This window comes from Nyctereutes procyonoides, unplaced genomic scaffold, assembly GCF_905146905.1.
Source record: "Nyctereutes procyonoides isolate TBG_1078 unplaced genomic scaffold, NYPRO_anot_genome, whole genome shotgun sequence".
Taxonomy (NCBI): Eukaryota; Metazoa; Chordata; class Mammalia; order Carnivora; family Canidae; genus Nyctereutes; species Nyctereutes procyonoides.
In genome coordinates this window covers 7,259,462-7,280,649 of record NW_026575021.1, presented here as the reverse complement: position 1 = coordinate 7,280,649, position 21,188 = coordinate 7,259,462, and the positions used below count along the sequence as shown (strand labels likewise).

The window sequence follows — 21,188 nt, the reverse complement described above, 5'->3', positions numbered from 1 at the left end:
CATTTTTATTATTCTTTCTACTTTTCTGTATGTTTGAAATTTTTTTGTAAGTTAAAAAAAATTAACTGCCAAAGAGTGTTATTTTTCAATTTTCTTTTTAAAGTTTATTTATTTATTTAAATAATCTCTATATTCAACATGGGGCTCAAACTCACAACCCTGAGATCAAGAGTTGAATGCTCTTCTGCCTGAGCCAGCCAGTCAATCTGGAATTTTCTGGTTAGTACCAAATAAGGTAATCTGTCACATGGGCTCTTCATTCCCCAGAGGAAGATGAGGTGATAGGATCCATCTAATAAGAAACACCCCCCCACCCACCCCTGGCATTCCCCCTAAAAAAAGGTGACCTTGCCTAAAATAATCCTTTCTTTTCTTTTACTAATGACTTCCTGTCTCATCCTCCTTGGTATAAAAACCTCCCATTTTGTACAACTCCTTGGAGCTCCCCTCTACATGCCAAATAGAATGCTGCCTGATTCATTAATCACTGGATAAAGCCAATTAGATCTTCAAATTTACTTGGTTGATTTCTGTTTTTTGATGTATTATATATATCTTGATATATATTTGATATATTATATATATATGTTATATACATAATATGTCCTTTTCTTCAATAGTCTTTGTTATATGCTTGTAAAATCTCAAAACCAGACATAAGTATCTTAAAACATTAGTATATTAACATTTTACAAAAATACTACGGTAATTACCTTGATCTGTATAAATGAATTACAACTGATACATCTTTTTCTGCGTTTGTGACTTCATTCACATACTGATTTCCAGATATTTCTCTTAATTCCCCAAATTTTTGTTTTTTCCTAAGAGCTTTCCATTCCTGTAACCGCTTTTCTCTAATTAAAAAAATGAAATGAAAAAAAGAAAATTGTCATAGTCTTCAGGTCATTCCAATTTATAGTAACAATTTAGGTAACAATTTAGGTAAAAAAATGAAATGAAAAAAAGAAAATTGTCATAGTCTTCAGGTCATTCCAATTTATAGTAACAATTTAGGTAACAATGAAGGTAATGCTAGTACATATCAAACACTTTCAAGAATGACAATAACTATTAATAGTCTTATAATGCCAATTTCTCTTTTGATAAAAGGCATTTGTGTTATAAGTATTACAAAGAATAAAGAGTTAACTATTGACTTTTAAATTTATTTTTATTTAAGACTAGGTCTTAATCATAGCTATAGAGAGTTTATTTAGACATTGAGCCAACAAATTCTCATACACAGGTTAAAAACTTACTAAGGAAGTAATAATAATAGTTAATATCTATTGAGTGCTTACTATGTTGCCAAGCACTGGAAGTGCATTATATTAACTAATTTAACTTTATGAAGTTAGTACCATTATTATCCTTTTTGCATGCTCTTAACTATCATGCTGAGCTGACCTTCAGTCCAAAGCCTTTGCAAATATATGTAATTACTTGTTATAAATTTATTGCAGGAAGAGAAGTGGTAGAGTGAGAAGAGTGATTACTCTAAGGTCAGACTAAACTGGGTTTAAATGCCAACACCCACTTACGAGCAGCATGATCGCAGGCAAGTATTTAATTTCTCTAAGCTTCAGTTCACCAAGTGCAAATGGGAATGATATTAATACCTACTTGCATAGGATTGTTGGGGATTAAATGAGATAATACATGTAGATTTCTTTGGATGGTGCCTAGCACACCTTGAGCATTTAATAAATGTTACTTCATTATTTATCCATAGAGAACATTGAAATTTTGTTAAACAACTCAGAATTTGCATGCTTTTAGTTGTTGAATACTTGGATTCATGAAGCAAACTCAAATGGTTTCTGACACATTTGCTTTCTTAAAAGTTACTGATCCCTATCTCTAAGTTATCTGGGAGTATGTACTCCTTTCTTACTCTGTGTATTAGCTATATTTTCTGCATAATTAAAAAAAATTTTTAAAGTAGTCTCCATACCCAACATGGGGCTCAAACTCACAACCCCAAAATCAAGAATCATGTGCTCTACCAACTGAGCCAGCCAGGCCCTGTTTTCTTATTTTCTGTATTGATGCTCTGGCATCAGGGACCTTGCCAATCCTGGAGAGACTGCCTTGCCCAGGGCTAGGTAATTTCTAAAGATAGCAAATACCCACTGCAGAGAACATTGCTTAAAAGCAAACCAACCAATCCAGAGCCCAGTTCCTCAACCACCTCCTTTACTGGCCAGAGTCACTAATCCTATTCCCTAACCATTCCTGTGCCAGGAATCAGACAACTGGAGACAGCTCCTACAGTCCAGAGCCTGCCAAAATTATTCAAACTAGCCAATCCTAAATCTGCCCACTCTGTGTAACTTGCCTTTTCCATGGAAATCACAATGAGGAGTCGTGTCCATACTATCACCTCACTTTTTCTGCCTCTTAGCCAACTCTGTTGCTTCCTTCTATGGCCTTGCATTGTAGGGCAAGCCAGCTACTCTTGAGAACTGAATGATAAATTATCTTTGAAATGGCAAATATCTCCTATTCTGTTGGCATAACCATACCTGAATTTAATACAAAATCCTGGGTATATTTTAGAACACCCTGTCCTTACTTCATGTATTAGAAACATGTTAGGTAAAACCACTAAAACCACTCACTTTACATAACAAGTAAACCAAGCAAAATGAAGCCTAGAGGAAATTGCCAAGAATAGGAATCCAAATCTAAGGTTTTTTTCACAAGTTTCAAACTGAAGTCCTTCAATTTTCCCTCTACCGGTCCAGATATCCATAACTTATGGTTACTTCAAAAATCTTTTGGGAGCTCTATTTTGTTTGCAGTGAATATTTAGCATCACTATCATTAATTGCTTCAATTTTATCTCACTGGCTATAGCTACCAAAAATGTCAAAAAGTTTTTGTCCCAATGATGGTACCACACCTACTTAATGGTGTGACTGTCAACTATTTCACTTCTTCCTCTACTCCTGCACCTTCTCCTCCTCATTTTTCCTTGTTATTTCAGTGGAAGTGGGCAGGGAGAGTCACAGAAATCTGGTTTGGTTTTGCCATAGAAAGGGACATAGTGTTCAATGGCCTGCAGTCTTCACCTAACATATCTATTAGGATTCAGTCACAAAAACAGAAAGCCCTCCAGCTACTTTTAAATAGCAGGAAGCTTAATCTGGGGGATTAAGTGTTTTACACACTTGATGTAAAGATGAAGACTTTAGGCTGAGTTACCAGTAATGACTCCAAAAACAACCTTGAAAACTGGCCTGCCAAGGAAAGAGTTTTCTCTGCTGCAATCCAGAAACTGGGAAATCTGGAACTACTGTTTCAGTTGTGTCCTACTATCAACCTATACTGGAGATCAGAAAGTTACTGTTGTCTACTGGGACCTATCTCCTTTGCAAAGACTGGAAGAAAATATTTGTGGAAGACACATCTGATGAAGGACTATTATCCAAAATATACACAGAACTCTAAAACCTTAATGATAAAAAAAAAAACCTGATTTGAAAGTGGGCCAAGGACCTTAACAGACAACCCACGAAAGAATATATTGATGACAAAGAAGCATATGAAAAGGTGCCCTACATCTATGCCATCAGGGAAATATGAATTGAAACAAGAGACGACTACGTATCTATGAAAAGGGTCAAAATCCAGAACACTGACATCAAATGATTGAGAGGAGGTGAAATCACAGGAACTCTCATTCATTGCCAGTGGGAATGCAAGATGTATACCTTTTGGAAGACAGTTTGGAGGTCTCTAATATAATTAAACACCGTATGACCCAGCTATCATGCTCCTAGGTAGGTACCCAAAGGAGTGAAAACTGCGTCCACACAGAAGCCTGCACACAGGTGTTTATAGCAGCTCTAATATTATTTATCATCGCCGAAACTTGGAAGCAATAAACATGTATGTACTTCAATAAGTGAATGGATATGCTGCAGTATAACCAGATACTGTATTATTAGGCTAAAAAGAAATGAGCTATCAAGCCATGATAAGACACAGAGGAATCTTAAATGTGTATTACTAAGTCAAAGAAGCCAATTTGAGAAGGCTACATGCTGTGTGACCCCAACTATATGACAATCTGGAAAAGGCAAGACTATGGAGACAATAAAGATATCAGTGGTAGCCAGGGATTGGTAAACCGGGGAGGGGGTGGGGGGTTGGAGGGGTGGAGGGGAAGACTGGTAAATAGGCAGACCATGGAGAATTTTTAGGGCAGTGAAAATACTTTGTATGATCCCATAATGATGGATACATGTCATTATACATTTGTCCAAGCTCATAGAAAATACAACACTAAGAATGAACTGTAATGTAAACTCTGGACTGTGGGTGATTATGGTGTATTGATTGATGTGGGTTCATCAATTATAGTAAATCTAGTACTCTGGTGGGAGATGTTGGTAATGGAGGGAGGCATGTGCTGGGCAGGAGGTATATTGGTGTGTATATATATATTTTTAGGGAGGGATGGGGAATGAACAGTAACAAGTTCAGAATTTCTTTTGGGTTGATGGAAATGTCCTAGAATTAGATGGTAGTGAAAGTTTCATAACTCCATGAATATACTAAAAATCACTGAATTGTATGATTTAAATGTTAAAGTGTATAGAACTAAATACACACATTAGTAGAAGCAAAACTGGGCAACTGAATAATATAAGTAGATTCTATCAGTGTCAACATCTTAGTTGTGCTATTATACTACCATCTTGCAAAACAGTACCATTGGAAGAAATGATAAAATGTATATAAGATTTCTCTGTATTATTTCCTACAACTGCATGTGAATCTACAGAAGCTGCTTCAAAATTTCACATTCACCTACATATACTTGCTGTACCTTCATACACCTTCATACACCCACGTACATCTCTGTACCTTCCACTCAGTTTTTCTATGAATGTAAAACTGCCTTTAAAAAAAAAAGTCTTAAAATTTTTTGTTTTGGCTTTAAATGAGGAATTTGCTTTAAGTCACCACCATCAGGATGACTATGGACCTTTTCCTTGTTAATCACAACTTTTGAAAGGCTACAGGTTCCTTTTTTCCTTAGATCCAAAGTGACAGCACAGATATGAAAGTAATGCTGTAATTTGGGGGCAATTAGAACTGGACTTTTGATATGGAATATGCAAATGAGAGAACTTCCACATTTAGTGCCTCTCTTTAATCTCTGTGGCAGAGATTGGTTAGGTGCTTCCTCTTCCAGGGCTCACGGGAAAACTACATTTGCCAGCTTCCCTTGCAGTTAGGTTAGGCCCAGGAGCCTGGATTATGTCCAATAAAACAAGAGTGAAAGTGATATGTGCATTTCTGTGACTCACCCCTGAAATGTCCTATGCTATCACTTACACTATCTCCCTCCCTAGTCTCAAAGCCTGGAGGGAAAGGATTCTGACATGACAAAAAGAACCTGATGAAAAGAGCCCAGATCCCTAATCATCACCCAGAGGAGACTTGTTCAGGGGAACCGTAGGACATGCACCACCTGTGAATGAGGAACTCTGAAACCATTGAGATTGTATAGCTGCTGGTTACAGCAGGATTAATCACCTCCATAAATTCTGCTGACACAAATTATTACATTAGTAGGATTGCTATCCTTGAATAATCTTTGCATTCCTTAAATAAACTCTATTTACTATATACGATTATTTTAATATACTGTTTTATTTGCCAATATGGTATTTAAGATTTTGGAATCTATGTTTCAAAAGTGAGACTGCTCTAAAGCAATGTTTTTCAAGTTAAGGCATGTGGACATTCTATATGAGAATCCTTTAGGCATAGCAGGTTCTACAGATGGGCGTTTTCCTGAGATCCAACCCAAATTTACTGAATATTACCCCTTGGTGTTGCTCCCAGGAACACATATTATTAACATATACAAAGGTAAAGAGACCCCAGATATATATGTGGCCAATTCTCTTGCATTTCTACCCCATTAACTTCCCATCTCAAGGGCTATTCTGAAGCAAATATAAGACATCATGTAATTTCACCTGTAAATATTTCATTACATAGCTCCAAAAGACAAGGATTTAAAACATTTAATTCACGTGGCTCAATCACACCTAAAACAGTGATAATTTCTTAATATATTTAGATATTGTTCAAATAATCCTATTCTAAAATACATAAAATATACATAAAATTTACCAAATTAACCATTTTCAAATGTTCAGTGGCATTGAGTACTGTCTCCATTTTTAAAAGTCTGTTCAGGGATCCCTGGGTGGTGCAGCGGTTTAGCGCCTGCCTTTGGCCCAGGGCGCGATCCTGGAGACCCGGGATCGAATTCCACGTCGGGCTCCCGGAGCATGGAGCCTGCTTCTCCCTCTGCCTGTGTCTCTGCCTCTCTCTCTCTCTCTCTCTCTGTGTGTGTGTGTGACTATCATAAATAAATAAAAATTAAAAAAAAATTTAAAAAAAGTCTGTTCAAATGAGGATCCAAATTAGATTTATACAAATGAAAAAAAAAGATTTATACAAATGTTGTTAATATCTCTTAAATCTCATTTAATCTACAGATTCCTTTTCATCTCTTTTTTTCCCTAGCAATTTCTTTGTTGAAGGAAACCAGATTGTTTGTCCAAGATTTCCCACAGTCTGAATTTTGCTGGTTGCATTATCATAAAGTCAATTCACACGAGAAATATAATTTTTTATTAAAAGTGTTGGATGGTTATTTTGACCTACCAACCTAAGAATCATGAGTCTTACTTCATTTCTGAATGAACCTTGTCTAATTGTGACAATCAGGGTTATATTGTCAATTAATATAACAATGTTTTATGCAATAAGTTAGTAAGCTCTCCATCTTTATAAAAACAGAGATTATCTGTGCCTTGAAAATAGAGAAAAATCAGCTAGAAAGCAAATTTTAGGAAGCAGTCTACCTTCTGTCTTATGCTTCTCTATCACTTGAATCAATTTTAGAAATTTATAATTTCATCAAAAATCATATTTTTAAATGATGCATATGATCATATGTCAAATATTCTCCTGGTTTAGCTTCTTTCATTTAGTATAATACTTTTGAATTTCACTAAAGTTATTGTGCCCATCAGTAGTTTGCTTTCTATTCTTACAGAGTAGTATTCCATTTCATGAATACACTACAATTTGCTTTTTCATTTACTTTACATGCATCATATTGATGAACTGTTAGGTTGTCTTGTTTTTAGCTATTGTGAATATTCATGTACAATTCTTTATATTGATATATATCTTCCATTCCCTCAGGAATGTGATTGCTGATTTATATGTTAAATGTAGGGGGATCCCTGAGTGGCTCAGTGGTTTGACGCCTGCCTTTGGCACAGGGCATGATCCTAGAGTCCCCGGATAGGGTCCCGCGTCCCGTGTCGGGCTCCCTGCATGAAGCTTGCTTCTCCCTCTGCCTGTGTCTCTGCCTCTCTCTCTCTCTCTCTCATGAATAAATAAAATCTTTAAAAATAAAAAAATAAAAAAATAAAAAAATAACTGTATGTGTGGCTTTGTAAGAAATTGCCAAACTGTTTTCCAGAGTGGTCATATGAAGATTTCAGCTCCTCCTTGATCTTTACATTTTAATTGTAATATTATTCATATATTAACATATCTTAAAGATATTGTGAGTTTGGTTCTAGACCATTGCAATAAAGCGAATATCACAATAAAGCGAGTCAAAGGAATTTTTTGATTTCCCACTGTGTATAAGTTATGTTTACACTATACTGTAGTCTATTGAGTGTAATAGTATTATGTCAAAAAACCCCAATATAAATACCTTCATAAAGTAAAAATAAATAGCAAATAAAAAATACTTTATTGCTAAAAAATGCTAATCGTCATCCAAGCTTTCGGAGTCTTAATCACTGATCACAGATCACCATAACAAATTTAATAATAAAAAAAAGTTTGAAATATTGTAAGAATTATGAAAATGTGAGTCTTGAAGTGAGCAAATGCTTTAGAAAAATGGCACCAAAACCTTGCTCAAGGCAGGGTTGCTACAAACTTCCAATTTGTAAAAAATACAAATCTGCAAAATGCAATAAAGTGAAGTACAAGAAAGTGAGGTATGCAAGTGCAATAAAATTTAACTATTTAAAGTATACAATTCAGTGATTTTGTTAAAAAAGAGTTATTTATTTTTTTTAGAGAGAGAGAGGGAAAGCATGAGCAGGGGGAGGGGTGGAAGGAGAGAGAAAAGCAGACTTCTTGCTGAACACAGAGCAGAGCCTGATGCCGGGCTCCCTCCCACAACCCTGAGACCCTGACCTGAGCAGAAAACAAGAGTCAGATACTCAACCAACTGAGCAACTCAGGCACCCACAGTTCAGTAATTTTTAAAATATTCACAAAGTCGTGCATCCATCATCACTACCTAATTCTAGAATATTTTTACTGCCCTAAAGAAATTCCATCTGTAGTTATTCCCTATTCCCCCATTATAGGCCCTATTAATTAATCTACTTTCTGTCTCTATGGATTTTCTTATCCTGGGATACTTCATATAAATGGAATCATAAAAAATGTGGCCTGTCACTGGTTGCTTTTACTTATTTTCAGGGTTCAATCATGTAGCATGTATCAGTACCACATTTCTTTACATGGCTGAATAACATTCCATAGTACAGATGAACCACGTTTTGTTTATCTAACACCCAGTTAGTTGATGGACATTCACGTTCTTTTTGGGCTATTATATGATAGTCATATCATATTATATATATATATTTCTGGATCATATGGTAATTCTATGTTTAATATTTGAGGAAATTCCATTCTATTTTTCAAAGCAGTGCACCATTTTACATTCCAACCAACAATGTATGAGGGTTCCAATTTCTCCACATACTCATCAACTCTTGTCTGTCTTATTATAACCACCCTAGTAAGAATGAAGTGGAATCTTACGGTTTTGATTTGCATTTCCCTAGTGATTAATTAAGTTGATCATCTTTTCATGTACTTATTTTCCATTTGTATATCTGCTTTGGAGAAATGTCTATTCAAGTCCTTTGCATGTTTTTTTAATGGGTTATTTGTCTTTTGTTGTTGAGTTCTAGGAATTCTTTATATATTCTGGTTAGTAATCCCATATCATATATATAATTTGCAAATATTTTCTCCTATTTTGTGGGTTTTCTTTTCACTCTCTTGATAGTGCCTTTTGCACAAAAATTTTAAATTTTGATACTGTCCAATTTTCCTATTTTTTCTTTTGTTGCCTATGCTTTTAGTGTCATTTCCAGGAAATCATTGCCAATTCCAGTGTCATGGACATTCCCCCTCTCCATGTTTTCTTCAAAAAGCTTTAGAGTTTTAGTTCTTACATTTAGGTCTGATACACTTTGAGTCATTTTTTGTTTATGATATGAGATAGGAGTCCAACTTTATTCTTCTACATATAGAAATCCAGTTTTTCCAGTACCATTTGTTGAAAACATTGAAAGGGTTTGGGATCTTGTTGAAAATCATTTGACTATACATGTGAGGGTTTCTTTCTAGCCTCTCTATTCTATTCTTTTGGTCTGTATGTCTATTCTCATGTCACTGTCACATTGCTTTGATTACTGTCACTTTGTAGTACATTTTAATATCAGGAAGTTTGAATCCTCCACCTTTGTTCTTTCTCAAGATTTCTTTGGTTTTCAGGACATGGCTTGTGTTTCTTTGTATTCATTTTGCCAATTTCTGCCCTGAATTGGAGATCAACTGGATTAATTTAAAAAACATTCAAACTAGGCAATATTAAGTGCCTGACATGAAGCTTTTTAATTGTAGTGTAAGTGCCTGACATTAAGCTTTTAATTGCTGAGGCATCCATTTCAAAAGATATACATCTTGAAAAACATATTGCCAGCTGTATGACACAGCTTCTAGCAAAACAACCAGATAAGGAATTAGGCTGCCCCCACCCATGAAGAGCCCTCTTTCAGAAAACCTTGGATAACCTGGACTGCTTGAGTGGCCAGCTTTCCCTTCCCATGCTCTAATTCCAGCTCTTATGCTCTAAACTAGCCAGTAAAGAGTGAACCTGTGAAACCTAAACATGCTACCATTGGATCCTAATAAAGGCAGAGGCCTAGCTCTGCATTCTCTCTCCCTACCTATGATCTGGCTCCGTGGCCCACAGGCATGCCACATATTTTCCAGGACCTATGAGTAATACATCTTTTTCCTTAGTGCTTTCTGATGGGATTTTTGCTTAAGTGCACTCTAAAATAATAATAAGAACCACAAGGCTGGTCTAGCCAAAAAATATGAATAATACAGGCCCAGATGAATGCCTCAGGCATTCCTAGCCAACAGCATCACTATCAACAGGCTGGGACCAACACGACAAAACAATTACTAATAAAGGACTTACTTTTGTCATTTACCTCATTTCTGTGTTTCTCGTGTGCGTTTCCCCCTCAATTCTCCTATCACTGTTTCTTTTTGTATTTACTTGATTTTTATAATGTGCCATTTTAATTTGCTTCTTTTCTGTATTCTTTTAGTTTTTTTCTCAGTGGTTACCTTAGGATTAAAATTAATGTCTTATAATGACCTACCGTGAATAATTCCAACTTAGTTTCAATACTACACAAACACTCTGCTGGTATACACCTCCATCCCTCCTCTTTTTTACTGTTACTGTTACAGACTACATTGTATATATTGTCTGTTCATTAACATCAACTTATAATTTTTGGTTGTTTTATATACTTGCCTTTTAAATCATACCGGAAAAAATAGAATTAAGAACCAAAATTTGAGCAACTCTTTTATATTTACTTATGTAGTTTACCAGAAGGCTTTGAGTTACTGTCTAGAGCCCTTTAATTTCAGCAGGAAGGACCCTTTTAGCTAATTTCTTAGGGCAGTTCTGGTAGGAACAAATTCACTTATCTTTTATCTAGGAATGTCTTCATTTCTCCTTCATTCTTGTAGCATACTTTTGTCAAATGCATAATTCCCAGTTGACAGTTTTATGTGTTGTTGCTGTTGTTTTGCAGAATTCTAAATATATCAACTCATTGCCTTCTGGCCTCCAACGTTTCTGATGAGAAATTGACAGTTTTATTAAATGTCCCTTGTATGTGACAAGTCACTTCCTCTCACTGATTTCAAGATTCTGTTATTTTTTCATAGTTGATTATGATGTGTCTTTGTGTGGTTTTATTGTACCTGAAATTCATAGAGTATCTTGGATTTATAAATTTATGATTCTCCTCAAATTTGGTAAGTTTGCAGGCATTACTTCTTCAAATATTTTCTCAACTCCTTTCTTTTTTCTTCTGCTGAGATTTTTATAAGTTGGCTCACTTAGTGTATCACAAGGCCAATTAGGCTCTGTTCACTTCTATTAATTCTTTTATCCTTCTGTTCCTCAGATTCATTAATTTCAATGAATTCAATAGTCTTATCTTCAAATTTGCTGATTTTTTTCTTCAGCTTGTTCAAATCTGCTTTTGAAGTCCTCTATATTTCACTTCAATTTTTATTTATTTATTTTTTTTTATTTTTATTATTCTTTATTCTACCTAACATTTATATATTGGAATTTTCAGTGAGGAAGAGGTGTGACTTTCTCTGAATTTGTTCATGTATTATTTATTTATATCAGTATTATGAGTATTTATTTTGTTGTTCAAGTTGTTCTAACACTGGCTATTTTCAGGTCTTTAATTTGGTTCCTATACCTTTATAAAACAATTTTTCTTTAGCACTTCTTTACTTTCTGGTACAAGTTGCTCCAGACTCACATTGTGCTTTCTCAACTCATACTGCAGAATGAAGCAGTTTTCCAAGTTCCTGTTATTAAAGAATAGCATGTATAAACCAAGAGCTAAGAGCTAGGTGTACTCATTGCTACCAGACTATTGCTGCTTCTAACTCAATTCGCTGTTGGTTTTTTTTTTTTTCCATTTTTATGTTAAAACAAAGCATTCTTGGGGCCAAACCCACTTGATCAGGATGTATATGTCTTCCTTTTAAATCACTGGACCTAACTTGCTAATATTTTGTTTAAAAATTTTGTGCCTATGTTCATAAGAGGTATTTTTCTATGACATTGTTTTTAAAATTTTTTTATTTGGCTTTAGTATCAGGATAAGTTGGAAAATATATGCACCTGTTCTAATTTCTGAAATAATTTATTTATGACTGGTAACTAATTGTTTATTAAAGGATAGACATCATCCTAGAAGGAAAACTGTGGCTTTTTTTGATGTTTTCCACTTTATTTAAATGTAATCTGATGAAGTTCTATTGTATATTATTGAATAGTTTTTTACTTAAGCAAAGATAAAAATATTCCAGAAAAAAATTTCCATCTTATATAAAGTGAATTGGTTTTAAAATGTTCTTAAATGGGGCACCTGGCTGGCTCAGTTGGTAGACCATATGACTCTTGATCTCAGGGTTGTGAGTTCAAGCTTCATGTTGGGTAAAGAGGTTACTTTAAAAACAAAAACTAGAACTAAAATGTTCTTGGAGCACCTAGGTGGCTCAATCAATTAAGCTTCTGCCTTTGGCTCAGGTTATGAACCCAGGGTCCTGGGATTGAGTACCATATCAGGCTCCCTGCTCAGCAGGGAGTTTGCTTCTCCCTCTTCCTCTGTCCCCCACCACTGCTCATAATCTCTCGAACGTATAAAATCTTTAAAAGAAACTAAAATGTTCTAAAAGTTATTTTTTTTCTTTTAAAAATCTATAGGGCTTTTTCTTGTTTCATTCTTCATTCATTTATTCTATTTCTCTATTCAAAAACTCATAAATTGCCCAAATAAATCACTGTACCTATATATTTCAATAGCTCTCATATCCTCTTCATCAAATTCATCTTCAGCTTCCTTCAACTGTGCAAGAGTCATTTTTTCATATGGTTTAACTAAAACAAAATACATTTTAGATAATTGAATTACTTAAAAACCATTTTTTTTTACTTTATAGAAAAAACAATATATAGATAAATGGAAATAAAGAATATCTTTAATGTTGCAGGTTCTCCAATATATAACTGTATTTTGTGGCTGACTGCTTCAGATTTGTTTAAAGTGAGTCTCCCTTCAAGTTCACAGAATTACCAAGTTACATTTAAAGTAGATGTGAACATCAGTTAGACTCCATAAATTCAGATTTCCCAAGTGCTTGAAAATCTTGACAAATAAAACATATTATATACATGATCAAAATGGAAGATAACCATGGCGCAGAGGAATATGGTAGAGAAAAGGCTCACTAGGTTAGATACCAGGACATTTCAGCTGTTACTAACTAGCTTGTGACATGTGATGCATGAATTTAAAATTTTAGGTATCAGCATCCTAATTTCAAAAGTATAGGTAGGATTTCTAATATCCTTTCTCTCAGTTCATGAAATACATTTTCACTATCATCTCCTTCATCCAGCCCACTAATTGCATAACTGTACCCATTGCTTCTTTCTGTAAACGTAAAACCATTTCTTCAATTTCATCTTTTGGTTCTTCTTTTGGAGGAAGAATGCCAAAATCTCTTAAAATTTCATTCCATTCTGTATCTTCATTTGGATCCTATGAAAAAAATAGAAAATCTATTAATATAGCTGTGCATTTTAATATGTATATACGAAACTGATACATAATAGCATTTTCAACTATGTAATTGTTCATGAGCTCTATAGATAACTAGATAATTAGTTTCAAAGAATAGAACCAAGTGGCCTACTTTTCCCTCACTTCCCAGCACTAGTGGTAACATACTTTGATAAATAGGATACATCCTCTACCCTCAAAGTTACCCTGAGATGTTTAATAAAAAATCAATTTGGAACACATATATCAAATATTAATGAAGTAAACTCATAAATCATGGAAAATTCTCTGATGACTATAGAATTCACATCATGCACACAAATACTGTTCCATTTTTCTACATAGGCATTTAAGACCTCCAGGTGAACATGTTTCTCTTTTCAACTATACAGCTTTGAGGGGCTCTTATTCTCAGGTTAAATGTTAGAAGAGGCTGGGAGGTTTTCCATAGTTTAAATTATGTCTAATCATAGTTTCTTTCTATGAAAGTTAATCTTGTGTTCTTTGTAACTTAGGCTTTGGTATTTTATTTGCTGCTTTTCCAGAAGTTGTAATATATTAACTCTTATCTTTCTAGTTTGATGTCCATTTTCACTGATATTTCCTTCCAGGAGAAGAGAGAACTTTACATACATGAAGGAATACTATGGCAAAGTATTTGATGACTTTGAATGATCTCCACATTCTGGTATTCACATCCCTCCATAGCCCTCTCTCCTTGATTATGGGTGGGAACTGTGACATGCTTCTAACCAACAGAACATGGCAAAGATGAAGAAATGTCATTTCTGTGATTATACTCCATAATATTGTATCTTCCGTCTTGCCAGCACTCTTCTCATTGGCTGGCTTTGATAAAGCAAGCTGCCATATTGTGAGGCGCTCTATGGAGAGAACTATGGGAATAACCCGCAATCAGCTAGAAATTGAGGTCTTTAGTCATATAGCCCCAAAAGAACTGAATTCTGCCAAATACCATGTAAGTGAATTTAGAAGTAGATCCTTTCTCTGCTGTACCTTCAAATGAGACTGCAGCTTTGGCTAACACTTCCATTGCAACCTTGTGGGAGACTCTGGAGAAGAGGTCCAGCTAAGCAATGACTGGATCCTTGACCCATAAAAACTCTGAGACAATAAATATGTTGTTTTAAGACACCATGTTTGTGGTACTTTGTTATGCAACAATAAATAACAAATACAAGTACCATCTTATTTCTCCTCTTCATTCTATTCTTTGGCCAAAGTTTTGTTTTTCTATCCACGCTTTGTCTTTTACTAGTCTCCCTATCCGTGAGATCTTCCTTTCTATTCTTTCTTTTCAATCCCTATTTTTCTATATGTCTTATAACAATAAAAAATCAGTATCAGTAGGAGTTCTGCACTAGTAGACTAGACAATTTGAATATAAGCCTTTTGCTGAAAACATCTAGTAAAATTTGAAAGCATTGGAGAATGAACAAGGCAGTGAAGAGAATTATCAGGAGAAGATCTTGGATAAGAAAGAGGCCCAGAGAGCAGTTCTATGTTTGGAGCCATTCCCTACGGATCAACTATTAATTTTGGAAGAGGGCAAGAAGCTGAGAAATTGAATAAAGCCTCACAGATTTGAGCACAGTGACCAAGGAGAGAAATCACTAAGAGATCATTATATATTTGGAATTTAAGAAAACACTTTGGTTCTTAAAGAAGATTAATGAAATTGATAAATATTTGCCAAGACTGATCATCTACATACATATATTTGAATATCTATAATACAATGTTACAATTTCTGCCTTAAAGAATTACATCTTTTAAGGAAATTAAGAGAAAAAATATATTTAGTTTTTAATGTTTATCCATCCCCCACCACAGTGGTACCTTTGTTTAAAGCAAATTCTTCATTAAAGCCAAAATAAGGGGTGCCTGGGTGGCTCAGTCAGTTGGATATCTGCCCGAGGTCCTGGGATCAAGCCCCTGCATCAGGGTCCCTGCTCAATGGGGTTTGTCTTTTTGATATTGAATTTTAAGAGCTCTTTATAATTATGAATATTAATCTTTTGTCAATTATATAATTTACAAATATTTTCTCCCATTTTGTGGTTTGTATTTTTGCTCGATTGATAGAGCAATGTCCTCTGATGCATAAAGGTTTTAAGCTTTGATGAAGTCCAATTTATCTATTTTTAACTTGTTTTGCCTGTATTTTTGGTGTCATATCCAAGAAATCATTGCCTATCCTATGTCATGGTGATTTTCCCCTATATTTTTTTCTAAGTATTCTATAGTTTTAGTTCTTACATCTACGTCTTTGATCCTTTTTCAGTTAATTTTTCTTTATTCATTGGATGTGGATACCCAGTTTTCCCACCACCATTTGTCAAAAGACTATCCTTTCGCTTAAATAGTCTTAACATGCTTGTTGCAAATCATTTGGCCAGTGTGTAAGGGTTTCTTTCTGGGCTCTCTGTTTTATTCCATTGTTCTTTATTATGTCTGTCTTTCTGTCAGTACCACATGGTTTTACTGCTGCTTTGTAATATATTTTGAAATCAGAAATTGGGTCCTCCAATTTTGTTCACCGTTTAAAAGACTTTCAGGTATGTTGGTTCTCCTAAGATTTATATGAATTTTAAGATGGGTTTTTCTATTTTTACCAAAAAATGTCATTGGGATTTTGGTAGGGATTACACAGAATCTGTAGACTGTTTTGGGAAGTATTGACATATTGACAATATAAGTCTTCCAATCCACAGACATGGGTTGTTCTCTACTTATTTATGTCTTCTTTAATTTCTTTCAGCAGTATTTTGTAGTTTTCAGTGTACAAGTCTTGCCTTTTTGGTTACATTGATTCCTAAGTATCTGATTCTTTTTGATGCAAATATACAGGGAATTGCTTTCTTAATTTTCTTTTGGATTATCCATTGTAGTGTATAAATATGTCTTCATCAATTTTTTTGGCTCACTATTCCCTGAAGATAATTTCAATCTAGTCTTACTTTTTTAAACTAATAAACATAATTGTTTTATAACCTGTTTCTGATCATTCTAACAAAGTCTCCTGTTGGTTCACATTCATAGTGACCTGTTTCCTTGTGTGCTTGGTTACTTTTCATTGATTTCTGTTTGCTATCCTTGGGAACTTATCTAAGGCAATTCTTTGAGCCCTAAGATAAAGATACCTTCCAACACAGAGGATTTTTAAATTTCTTCCTGGCATTTATGGGCACTAAATCTATAACTAATATATATCAAATTCATAATTTAATGCTTGCTGGACCCCAGACAATATGCCCTAGGTCGTAATCTATATGAGAGTTGCCTTGGGCCACAACTTCTTGGGGATAGGTATTATTCTTTTTCTTTTTCTCCCCTATTCCACTAGCATCAAGACACCCTTCCCTGAATTCCCCTAGACATGAAGTTATCTTTTGTTCCTACTCCTATTAACCTTCCATCGTTTGGTGGACCATACCCCTTTGGTTCCTTTCACCCTGTGATTATACCCAGGACCAAAACACAGACTGCTAATGCCTTCAGGGTAACAGTGACTTTGGAATTGTGGAAATCCATTTATGTGGTTTTCCAATTTCCCTTCAATTTTGGTCTCATAGTTTCTTACTATCAAGTCATCCTTTTGATGCTTTTAAAGAAATGTGTTTTACATGTTAGCCAGCATTTTTACTTGTATGCAGCAGGAGAGTAGTTCACTATCTCAGAAATCCAGCACTACCTTTTTTAAAAAACTCCTTCTGCACTTGACATCCCCTACCATCTTCTCTTTTCTCCTCCATAAAGTTCTTTTTTTTTTAATTTTTATTTATTTATGATAGTCACAGAGAGAAAGAAAGAGGGAGAGACACAGGCAGAGGGAGAAGCAGGCTCCATGCACCGGGAGCCCGACATGGGATTCGATCCCGGGTCTCCAGGATCGCGCCCTGGGCCAAAGGCAGGCGCTAAACCGCTGCGCCACCCAGGGATCCCCATAGTTAAAGTTCTTGAAACAATTATCTACCTAAGCTGTAAGTACTCCCACCTCCCATTAACTCTTCAATCCACTCCCAAGTTGCTTCCAATACTTTCAAAAAATGTTCTAGCTAATGTCACCTATGAGCTCCATGTTGTTCATTTCAGTGGATATTCATTGTATTTGATCTCTTAAGCAGAATGGGAGAGACTTTGTCATTCTTTCTTGTTAAAATGATCCTTCTTGATATTCATGATACCACATTCTTATGGTTTTATTTATCCTTCTCTGTTCTTCCTTAACTGATGTAGGAGTTCATTGCAATGGAATATAACAGTAAATGCTCTACAGTCTATGCTTTCCTTCATTTTTAGAAATTACTATGAAATTTTATCTACTAGAAATAGGTACCAAATCTATTTGTTAAAACTATTATGGCATTTATCATGCCACAAATAGTTACCACTCTCTTTCTCTCCCTCATAGTAAGTTCTTTTAGAAGAAATTGGTAACTAAACATAAACACCGAATAAACTGGCTGTTGAATAAATCAATGAATAAATGGACAAAGGTTAATGTGCCGTTAACTTCACTCTCAATTACATTTTGACCTATTTCTTAAAGAGGAGGCATAAATCCAGACAAATTTGCAATGTTTTTACAGATGGGAGAAAATGTACTTGCTAGGAATCTATAATTGACACACAAAGACTATCCATCAAAAATTACATGTAATTTATGTTCAAACTATCCTAGTAAATTATACAGTATATGCAGTAAAAAATAAATATGTAAAACAAGAAAAAAATCACAGTTTTCATTTGGGCGAGCAGGGGGAAAGCAGCAGTTTCTGAAAGTCAGAAAGTGAGAATTTTACTCTGATAAAAGAAGAAACAGAGGCACAGGCTTCCGGCTAGTAAGGAAGCTTTAGACAGAGGAGCAGCCCTCTAAGGAACACCTGGAAGTCTAGCTGAGCTTTTGCAGTCAGGTGGGAGAAACTCCAGGGACAGCTGGTCTCCCTCAAGACAGATGCAGCTCCTGGGTGTCCGTTCTGATCTTTTTTTAATCTTTAATTTTATTATTATTTTTTAAAGCAGGAGAGCAGAATACTGCAATTGGCTGACACCCGGGCTACCGTCGCTGGCCTGTTTCTCAAGTCAGAAGTAGGGCGGCAGTAAGGCTTCCAGGGCGCAGGTGTGAAACCCGGCCCTCGGCCCTCCGAGCGCTCCCCCCAGGCCCAGCCGAAGTCTTGCGTGTGGATTTGGTGTTCTGGGGGGGGGGGGGGTCAAGTCGGACGGCCCCAAACCTCGACGGAGCCGCACGCAACACTGAGCTCGTACGAGAACAAATGTGGGCTGCGCACCCCCTGGGTGCCCCCCACTCCAGGCCCAGCCGGCGGTTCCCCAGGGCGCCCACCTGCATGGTGCTCCCCTTCGCCCTCGCGAGCCAGCGTCGTCCAGCGGCCGGGGGAGGACGCCTGACCCGCACCCCGAAGTCGGCTTCCAGGGGGAGGCGAGCGGGCCGCGGGCCCAGCGGTTTCCACCGCCCGCGCGGAGCGCGAGGGGCGAACCCGGCCTCGGCCCCGGCACCTGGCGCGGCGCTGTTGCCAGGCAACGCGGAGGCGTGGCCTGGGGGTTGCTGCGGTGCGGCCGCCGCCCGCGGTCCCTTCTAGGGGGTGGCGCACCTGCCGGCGTCCAGGGCAGGAGCTCCTGCTCCGCCCAGCCTTCCCTCCTGTCAGCACGTTGTTTCAGGGCCTCTGGCACCCTTCGACCCCTGAGTCCTGTCTTCACGGAGAAATAACAAAATCCAGGGGAGAGAACCCTCCAGGGGAGGGATGCTTTTTTCTTTTTCTTTCTTTAAGATTTATTTATTTACTTATTTACTTATTTACTTATTTATTTATTTATTTATTTTTAAAGATTTTATTTATTTATTCATGAGAGACACGGAGAGAGAGGCAGGCTCCCTGTGGGGAGCCCGGTGGGGGACCCGATCCCAGGACCCCGGGATCACGCCCTGAGCCAAAGGCAGACGCTCAACCGCTGAGCCACCCAGGTGCCCCTAAGATCTTTAATATATTGGTTCACTTTGAGGTACATTACTTATCAGCGTCCTTGAATTCTCAGGTAATTATACAAATATTTATAGTAAAAAAATATTTACAGTCTCCTTAAACTATTGTGTCACATAAAAATATCTAAAGAGGCCTCCCTTTTTTTTTTTTTTTTTTTTGGTAGGAGTCCCCAATGCGGGACTGGATCCCAATACCCGGATCCCAACACCCAGGGATCAGGACTTAAGCCAAAGGCAGACTCTCAACCACTGAGCCATCCAGGTGTCCCCAGAGGATGGCTTCTTAACCTGGAGCCCATAGCCTATATTTGGATGGATTTTAGGGAATCTCCCACCCAAAGCTCCCCAGTTGTACATGTGTTGTATGTGTACATTTGTTGGTTGGGGGTTTAGGACAGAGCTTTCATCAGATTGTCAAAAAGTGCTCCACTCCCATCTTAAAAACCCACTGCCTTAGAAGATAAGAGCTCTGGCTTTAGGTAGGAAACCTAGACAGTCCGGTTCCTTGGTAGTCAGGTTAAGGAAAGGATGTTTACTGGGAGCTTGCCAGGAACCTGAAGAAAACATTTGATATTATCACCAAGTAAGGTTATACATGGTCACAGAGATATACTGATAGGATTTGGAAAAGAAGAAAAAAAATGTTTTTAGTGACACAATTTTATTTATTTTTTAAAGGTTTTATTTCAGAAAGAGAGTGTGCAAGCATGAGCAGGGGGAGGGGCAGAGGGAGAAGCAGCCTCCCCCCCAGCAGGGAGCCTGATGGGAGGCTTGATCCAAGGGCCCAGAGATCATGACCTGAGCCAAAGGCAGATGCTTAATTAATTGACTGAACCATCCAGGTGTCCCGAGTGACACAATTTTAAACTTGGGTTCAGTGTTGGACCACTTCACGTGTAATGCCCGTTTAATATTTAATACAAATCTTGTACTCCTGGCAACCTATATACTTTGTTGTGTTGGTATATAGAATATTAACTAGCTTCTTAAATATAAAATTTTTAAACATCCCACAATTTTTGTAAACATGTTTTGGTCATTGTCGTCATCGTCCTCCTCCTCCTCCTCCTCCTCCTCCTCCTCCTCCTCCTCCTCCTCCTCCTCCTCCTCCTTCTTCTTCTTCTTCTTCTTCTTCTTCTTCTTCTTCTTCTTCTTCCTTCTTCTCCTTCTCCCTCTTCTCCTCCTTCTCCTCCTCCTCCTCCTCCTCCTCCTCCTCCTCCTTCTTCTTCTTCTTCTTCTTCTTCTTCTTCTTCTTTTTTCTTCTTTTTAATATCCTGGCAACCCTGAAAAATGTACATGACCTAAGACTCTCTGTATTTCTGAGAAGCCCTGGAAATTACTTCTTAAATTAATATTTGACTCCTTTTTATTTTGACAATCTAAAACCCAAGCTAGTTGAATTACTACTGTGTGTAGCACTAGATAATGTTGCCCTATGTATTTGTGGCTTTAGAGCAGGAGGCCCTCAATCCTCTCAAGCCCCCCATCTTTCAAAGCAATTCATGTTTTAAATAATTTTTTTTTTGGTCTTCTTCTGCTCCTTCTTATGTTCTTTGTGCAGATTGACAAGAAGTGAAATTCAGGGATTTTGTTAGTAAAAGGCATAATTTAAG

The 21,188-nt window shown here is 36.7% G+C and overlaps 1 protein-coding gene across 1 annotated transcript in view; it reads right to left on the bottom strand.

Annotated features, from left to right (window-relative positions):
* Positions 1-19,053, bottom strand: part of PDCL2 (phosducin like 2) — a 28,145-nt gene extending 9,092 nt beyond the window's left edge. The window contains exons 1-4 of the mRNA XM_055341686.1: positions 18,919-19,053; positions 13,412-13,532; positions 12,778-12,868; positions 714-857 (exon numbers count right to left, since the gene is read on the bottom strand). Coding sequence (XP_055197661.1) covers positions 714-857; positions 12,778-12,868; positions 13,412-13,532; positions 18,919-18,924 — 362 coding nt within the window. The 5' untranslated portion in view covers positions 18,925-19,053. The remainder of the gene's footprint in view (positions 1-713; positions 858-12,777; positions 12,869-13,411; positions 13,533-18,918) is intronic.
* Positions 19,054-21,188: the final 2,135 nt, after the last annotated feature.